The sequence below is a fragment of the Sciurus carolinensis genome, chromosome 4 (genome assembly GCF_902686445.1).
Source record: "Sciurus carolinensis chromosome 4, mSciCar1.2, whole genome shotgun sequence".
In the NCBI taxonomy this organism is placed as follows: domain Eukaryota; kingdom Metazoa; phylum Chordata; class Mammalia; order Rodentia; family Sciuridae; genus Sciurus; species Sciurus carolinensis.
Window position 1 is genome coordinate 50,129,141 of NC_062216.1, and position 8,358 is coordinate 50,137,498.

Below are 8,358 nucleotides of genomic sequence, written 5' to 3' on the forward strand. Positions count from 1 at the left end.
AAATAAAATTTAAAAAGGATTAGGGATGTGGCTTAGTGGTAGAGCTCTTGCCTAGTATATGAGACCATGGGTTCAATCCCCAGTATCACATGCACAAAAAATTAAATATAAATAATAAATTTTTTTATTTTCAGAGAGGCCAACTCCTGGAATAATGGTCTTCCTGTCCACCTGTATCTTCATACTGTTCTCACTATGCTTGTCCTCAGAGATGACCCAGGTATTTCTCCCTTGATCATATTTCTTCTTATTATAACCTGTCTGTTTCCTTGCCTGTGAAAACTGAAGTGACATGTAAAGGGTTTTAAATGTGAGAACATTAAGGATCATACCAAACATGCCCCAAAGAAAACAAAATTATGAGTTTGAATACTATACATACACGATAACAGCGTTCAGATTTCCAGTAAATAGTCAAGTTTGTTCCCAGCAGTTCATTTTGGATAAGTAGCAAAGCCTGATCCATCTTCAGCTCCACTTGCCTTTTCTTGTCTAAATCTAAATCTGGTAAGAATAGAAAGAAAAGTAAAAAAAAAAAAAAAAAAAAAAAAAAAAAAAACCTGAAAGATGTGCTAGAGACAAACTAAATAAATACACCAGTAAGTGCTTCTCAAATACCTGCACTCTGGAGTTTCTGGGGTCTCTAAAACATGCTTTCTATACCCATGAATGTATGTGTGTGCATGTAACTGCACACACATACACATATAGGTACCCTTTTGCACAGATGCCGCTACTACAAACAAGGATTCAGTCAATACCATTCACATCCAGTGTGCAAAAAGACTGTGAAAGGAACTTACATCCATTCACTGCTAAGATGAGATTGGCACTGAATTAGCAGTTTCCATATGACAACTGAGCTGAGTATTTTCTCCATTTTTCAAATGAATAAATTAAGGCTTACAAGAGTTAGATAAAGCCCATGGTCACAGAGTTGTCTAATGAAATCAATGACTTAAACACAGTTGTAAGATTCCAAACCCCAGACTTTCCTAGAAATGCAGAGCTCCAGCCCCTCTAAACTCGCAGTGTGCAGGTTAGTAGCATTCCTAGATGATCTGTGCATTCTTTAAAGTTTAAGAAGTCCAACTCTCCATCACTTTGGTTTGGGGTTCTGAATCTCTTTGTTGTTTCCGTGACATATTTGAAAGGGGAGAGGGTGGAGTACAGAGCTGAAGAAGGAAGGAAAGGAAGGGAAGGAAGGAAAGGAAGGAAAGGAAGGAAAGGAAGGGAAGGAAAGGAAGGAAAGGAAAGGAAGGAGGGAAAGGAGGGAAAGGAGGGAAAGGAGGGAAAGGAGGGAAAGGAAGGAAAGGAAGGAAAGGAAGGAAGGAAAGGAAGGAAAGAAAGGAAAGGAAAGGAAGGAGGAAAAGGAGGGAAAGGAGGGAAAGGAGGGAAAGGAGGGAAAGGAAGGAAAGGAGGGAAAGGAGGGAAAGGAAGGAAAGGAAGGAAAGGAAGGAAAGGAAGGAAGAAAGGAAAGGAGGGAAAGGAAGGAAAGGAAGGAAGAAAGGAAAGGAGGGAAAGGAAGGAAAGGAAGGAAGAAAGGAAAGGAGGGAGGGGAGGAGGGAGGGAGGGAGGGAAGAAAATGATGGAGGGAAGGGAAGGCAAGGGAATGGAGGGGATGATGCATACGCTCTGTTTTCTAATTTGGAAAACAAACAACCAATATTCTCTGAAGTTAAAGTAAGTAGTTCATTTAAACCAACTGATATTGTATGGAAGAGAAATCAATTTACCCTCTAGCTTCTAAGCAAAAGGGAAAAGAAGGGTAATTATGTAATAACCCCACTAGAAAGGCATTGATTTAGTCTCTTATTTTGTAATATGAAAGTTTTCTTCAGACCTCCCCAGTAACTCATCTGAATGGTTCAGAAATTTTCACTTTACCAGCTTAAATCCCTCATTTTTATCTTAATTTACTCTTACTTTGCTCAGTGAAGACAAAACACACAAACTCTTAATTATCCACTGACACTTTTTCTTCTCTAGGATAAATAAAAGATTACCCACCATTTTTTTTGATCTTCAGCATCCTTCTAGAAAATTTTTGATACAAGCAGTGTTTGGGCCAGGGGTAGAACACAGTACATTAAATGTCTGCAACTCCAAGTTAGATCAACTTGAACCTGAATTCCACCCTGCCTCAGTTCCTCATCAATAAATTAAGGGTTATTACAGTGTTTACTTTGTAAGACTATTGGGGAAGCTAAATATGATGATATATGTAAATGTTTGGCACAGAGCATGAAACAAAATAAGTGCTCAATAAACGATCAGTAGAATGATCCAGGTTACAGTTGGAGCTCCTTTAGGATTAGGAACAGCCAGTTAAAATATTTTAAAGCTTGTTTCTTCTTTTTTCATTTAACTTAATTTCTTGTACCTATTTCCTGTTTCCTTATAATTTGAGAAATGATGCTAGATACATCTGAAATTAATATGTTCTTCTTTGTACATGGTTTGTTTGGGGTTTTTTTGTTTTTGTTTTTCCATTACTGGGGATTGAACTCGAGGCCTCTTTACCACTGAGCTATATCCCTAGTCCTTTTTATTTTTTATTTTGAAACAGAGTCTCACTAAGCTGAATTGCTAGGCTTGCTAATTTGCTAAGGCTGACCTTGAATTTTCAATCAGCCTCCTGAGTCATTAGGATTATAGGTGTATACCACCACACCCAGCTCCTGACATGGTTCCTGAGAATGAACTTGCAGAAATGAAATTTTTAATCAAAAATAGCCTTTGACATTAATCTCCAGGATATACAAAGAACTCAAAAAGCTTACCAAAAATAAATAAATAAATAACTCAATCAATAAATGGACAAAGGAACTAAACAGGCACTTCACAGAAGAAGAAATATGAAAGGCCAACAAATATATGAAAAAATGTTCAACATCGCCAGCAATTAGAGAAATGCAAATTAAAACTACACTGAGATTCCATCTCACTCCAGTCAGAATGGCAATTATCAAGAATACAATAAACAATAAATGTTGATGAGGACGTGGGGGAAAAGGTTCACTCACACATTGCTAGTGGGACTGCAAATTGGTGCAACCACTCTGGAAAGCAATATGGAGATTCCTTAGAAAACTTGGAATGGAACCACCATTTGACCCAGTTATACTATTCCTCATTATATAACCAAAGGAGTTAAAATCAGCATACTACAGTGACACAGCCACATCAATGTTTATAGCAGCTCAATTCACAATAGTCAAGCTTTGGAACCAAACTAGGTGCCCTTCAACAGATGATGGATAAAGAGAATGTGGTGTATATACACAATGGAATACTACTCAGTCATAAAGAAGAATAAAATGATGGCATTTGCCAGTAAATGGATAGAACTGGAGAATATCATGCTAAGTGAAATAGGCCAGTTCCAAAAACCCAAAGGATGAATGTTCTGATATGTGGATGCTAACCCATAACAAGGGAGGGTAGTGAGGAGAAATATAGAAGTTCATTGGATTAGACAAAGGGGAATGAAGGGAAGGGAGAAGGAATGGGAACAGGAAAGACAGTAGAATGAATCGGACATAACTTTTCTATGCTCATATATGAATACATGACCAGAGTAACTCCACATCATGTTCACTCACAAGAATGGAATCAAAATTATAATGGGTTGCACCCCATGTATGCATGTCAAAATACACCCTTCTGTCATGTATATCTAAAAAAAATTAAAAATAGCCTTTCGACTAGCTTCTGATATATACTGTAAAATTCCTCTCCAATTTAGTGGTGCTGATTTATGATGACAACTGTAATGATTATAAACTCCCAGGCAGGGAGGGGGCAGGGTGAAGGAAAGATAGTGGAATGAGATGAACATCATTACCCTATGCACATGTATGATTACACAAATGGTGTGACTACATCATATACAACCAGAGAAATGAAAAATTGTGCCCCATTTGTGTATAATGAATCAAAATGCATTCTGCTGTCATATATAATTAAATAGAGCAAACAATAAAAAAAATAAACTCCCCGGCAATACAAATAATTATGCTTTTAATGTTTGCTAGGCCCTAATAGTCCTATAAAATAGTTCTTAATCTCTGGGGGTTTTGTTGTTGTTGTTGCTGTTTTGTTTTATTTTTGACAGGTCTCACTACATTTTCCAGACTAGCCTAAAACTCCTGGGCTCAAGTGATCATCATATTCAGCCTCCTGAGTAGCTGGGACTACAGAGATGCACTACTAGGACCAGCATGTCTCCATTTTTGGATGAGAAATCTGAGGTCTAGACAGATCAACCAATTTGCTGAGGTCACCACCTATTAGCAGCCAGGATTTAAGGTGAAGTCAATCTAACCGGGCAACCTAAGTTAGCAGTCTCCTAACAGGAAGCATACCATTCCTTAGCAGCGGGTCCATGATTAGCCTTTTAATTATTCTCCCCCTCACAGTTTAGTCTGATGAATAGGAAATAGCACTTTGAATTAATGATGACCAAGTTTAAATATGTTTTCCAAATGTCTAACATCAATATTTTCATGTGAGTTATTGGAATATTTATTTAACCACTTTGTCCCTGGGGTCTCCTTAAGTATTTGTATAATTTCTTTACATAGCAACAATATTATATCCTTTTTCATGTTTGTCATAATTGTCTTAATACATTTTTTCATTTCTCCTATTCAGTTTTAATTGTTTTCCTTTTCAACTTTAAAGTTAACTATGTATCCACCTTTTCCTCTGTAATTTTTCTATACATTATCATAGTCTACCTTCATAGGTGGAATGACTTGTTTTTTACTCAAACTTCTATGAATCTTTAGTGGTGGATAGAGTTCTTATTTTATGCTTAGATTTTCCATATGAATTTTAGACTTTGAAAGTTCTTGATTGTCATCATTACTAATTATGTCATTTGGGGATGTGCAGAGGGGCTCAGTCCCAGAAGAAGATCAGAATTACCTAGAAAGCTCTAAACAAAAGAAAAGAAAAGAAAAATACCAATGTGCTGGCCCCACTCCAGACCAATTAAATCAGAATCTCTGTCCAATCAGAAACAACAACCCTTCCAAAGTGATTCTTCTTTTTAATATATATTTTTTAGTTGTAGATGGACACAATACTTTTATTTATTTATTTATATATGGTGCTAAGGATTGAACCCAGTGCCTCACACACGCTAGGCAAGCGCTCTACCACTGAGCTTCAGTCCCAGCCCCAAAGTGATTCTTATGTGCACCTGAGGTTGAAGACCACAGAGAGATAGAGACTGACTGTAAGGCCAGAGATTTTGACACATTTCTTTGTACTTTTTTGCATCATTTGAATGGGTTTTTTTATCGTTTGTTTTTGCAGTGTTTATTGTTTGCACTAGGGATTGAACCCAGGGGCTCTCTACCACTGAGCTACAGGGTCTTGCTAAATTGCCCAGGTTGTCCTAGATCTTGCAATTCTCCTGCCTCAGCCTCCCAAGTGACTAAGATTCCAAGTCTGCACTACCATGCCTGGCTGATTGTATTTAAAAACAAAAATCAGTTTGTATCACAGACACACACAATGCAATTATAAAACTATTAAATCAGACCTCTAACTCAGTTGTAGAGCACTTGCCTAGAATGCAGGAGACCCTGGGTTCCATCCCCAGCCCCAATGGAGTGGAGGTACAACTCTGAATTGAACCTGATGCTCAGCTTAAGACGCTTTCAACTTCCCATACAAATGACCTAAGAAATGCCAGAGCCACCTTCATGAGGCATTATAGACAAAAGAACAATTCTTTCTTTGTTTCTCTTCCTATGTTGTCTTGGGTGGAAAATAAACCAAATAAAGTCAACTTTGAATACTGCAGGGATAAATGTACTATTGTATATCAGAACATTATTTCATTTCCAAATATTTAATTTTTGGTTCTAGCTCTCTGCTCATGAATATTTTTGCTGAGAGTTATGGTTTAGATATAAGGTGTCCCCCAAAAGTTCATGTGTGAGACAATGCAAGAATTTTCAGAGGCAAAATGATTACATTATGAGAGTTGTACTCTAATCAGTGTATTAATCCACTAATATGGATTAACTGGGTAATAACTGAAGGCAGGTAAGGTGTGGCAGGAGGAAGCATAAGCTTCTGGGATTTATATTTTGTCCTTGGTGAGTGGCATGTGCTTTCTCTCTCTCTCTCTCTCTCACCCACGATTCCTATTCTGTGTCCAGAGCTGCTTTCCTGTACAGTGTCCTTCCTTCCTGATGTTCTGCTTCACCTTGGGCCCAGAACCATGGAGTTGACAGATCACAGACTGTGAACCAAAATAAAATTTTGCTCCTCTATGTTCTTCTCCTCAGTTCTTTTGGTCACGGTGATGAGAAAGCTAAAACACTGAGCATATTTTTGAATCAAGTTCCCCCTCACCATTGCCCCTCCTTTTGGGGATCAAACCCAAGGCCTCCCACAAACTAGGCAAGTGCTCTACCATCTAGCTACACCCCCAATCCTTTGCTAAGCATATTTTTCAATACATATTTTCCTTATTTTTTTCAAGTTATATTAAGCCCCCAAGTCATATGAAGATGAATTTCTTAGTAGAATGTTGTCCAGCCTAAATATGGGCTTCAATTGTTTCAAAAAGCTTGGTTGTCTTCTTCATAGGAACGTTATGGGAATGGCACACGTAAGAAAACTAGCATGAAGGCCAGGGAGTGTAGTTCGGTGGTCAAGCACTTGCCTTTTATGTATAAAGCCCTGGGTGTACAATCCCCAGCACCAGAAAAGAAAAATATCATTTTTTCCCTAAAAGAAGTATTGCTGCTAACTGTTGCTAAAATATAGAGGAACAGCATTGGATGGGATCTATCCCTGGCAAATTGTGAATGGGCAGATTACATAACAGCTTGGAGTTCTTTCAATTATAAAAGGAGGGGAGTACAGTAAATGGACTGGAGACTGGGGTCCGGCTGAGGGAGGCAGTATATAAAATGTCATCAGCTGAGATGGTTTTTAGAATTCATTATGTCTTCCTCCTACAAGATTCTGACTGGGGGAGAAGGGCAATCTGAACTCCGCACACAGACACCCAAACTCCCGTGTTCTGATACAGAAAAGGGGATAAAAGGAGGGGGAAGAGAGGCAAGTGACTCACCCTCCCAGGTTATAGACTGCCCCCAAACACTGACTTAAGGGGGTTTGCGAACTTGACAGATCCCTCAGTCCCTGACCAAACCATCCTTTGGGGAGGGTCTTGTGAAAATGATCCTCTAGGGTTCTGGGGATCCTCAGCCAAGAGTTTAGAGGCAATGGGACGTTTATTTTTCACTATTTTCTCCCCTAGTGAGTTCCGGGATCATGCAAATTAAGGAATCACTGGATGAATCTAGTGCCTCTCCTGTCTCGGTTGCACATTGCAATCATCCAGGCGCAAAAATGCCAATCCCCGCCCGCCGCCAAGCCCCGCCCAGGCGTCGGACCTAACTGTGGATTCCCAGCAAATCACAGCCTCTGCTGCAGCTCCACCACTTTACAAGTATAATTCGCCTAAGGGAAGCTCACGGGAAAGTTCACCCGACCTTAGGCTTCAGGCAATGGCCTTCCACCGCCGCCTTTCAATCACTGCATGTTGGACTTTCACTCAGGAAAACGAACCCGGGAAAAGTCCCTCTCTGACCAGAGGTCACGTGCTCAGCGTCCCGCAGCTCCAGCAACCTTTCCAGGCCCGCGTTTCAGCGCCCGGCTTGCCTACCCCGCAGGACACCACAGGACTTTACTTTTCAACCGTCCTGTCCTCTTTCGTGAGGGACTTGGGTGGGGGGGAAACTGCGTTTTTATATAAGTCTCTCCATTCAGTAGATCAGCTGAGGCGTAGCTTTCGGTACAATCCTTTCCTCGGCTACTCTGTCTCCTACTTAGCTTTGCATTTGTGGAGTAACAGGTCTCCCGATCAAAGGTATACTATTAGCCAAGAGTCGCCAGAAGATGTGCCAGGATGCCCCTAGCCTGGCGGAGAGTGGGCGGACAAGGGCGCCAGGCCACCTCGCAGCACCGCTCTCGGTGAAGGCGGGCGCGCGCTCCAGCACGGCGCTCCCTCCGCAGGGCGAGCGCGGGCCGAGCCTCTCTCGGGCCTCTTCCCATTCGGGTGGGTGCTGTCCGGATGCTGCTCCGCTGCGCTCACCACCACTTGCCCTGGCCGCGCGGTGCCTGTAGCTGCGGCCAAACGTGCCTAACCAGACTCCCGTCCCGAGGGAAGCTCAAACATCGTAGTCGAACAAAAACTGGCTCTGGAGGTCTGGTTCAGCGCCCCGAGCTGGGAGACGCCACCGCAGGGGGGACACTGGTGCGCAGCACAGCTCGTCGTGCCCGCGGGCCGGCAGCAGGAGGGAAGCAGGGCCGCGGCTCACTCAC

The 8,358-nt window shown here is 41.2% G+C and overlaps 1 protein-coding gene across 2 annotated transcripts in view; it reads right to left on the reverse strand.

Moving 5' to 3' along the window:
- The window catches only part of Hgsnat (heparan-alpha-glucosaminide N-acetyltransferase), a 58,771-nt gene that overhangs the window by 27,199 nt on the left and 23,214 nt on the right, over window positions 1-8,358 (reverse strand). For both annotated transcript variants that reach the window (XM_047549576.1, XM_047549575.1), the window contains exon 2: window positions 383-504. In XM_047549576.1, the coding sequence (XP_047405532.1) occupies window positions 383-466 (84 nt within the window). In that variant the 5' untranslated portion in view covers window positions 467-504. The remainder of the gene's footprint in view (window positions 1-382; window positions 505-8,358) is intronic.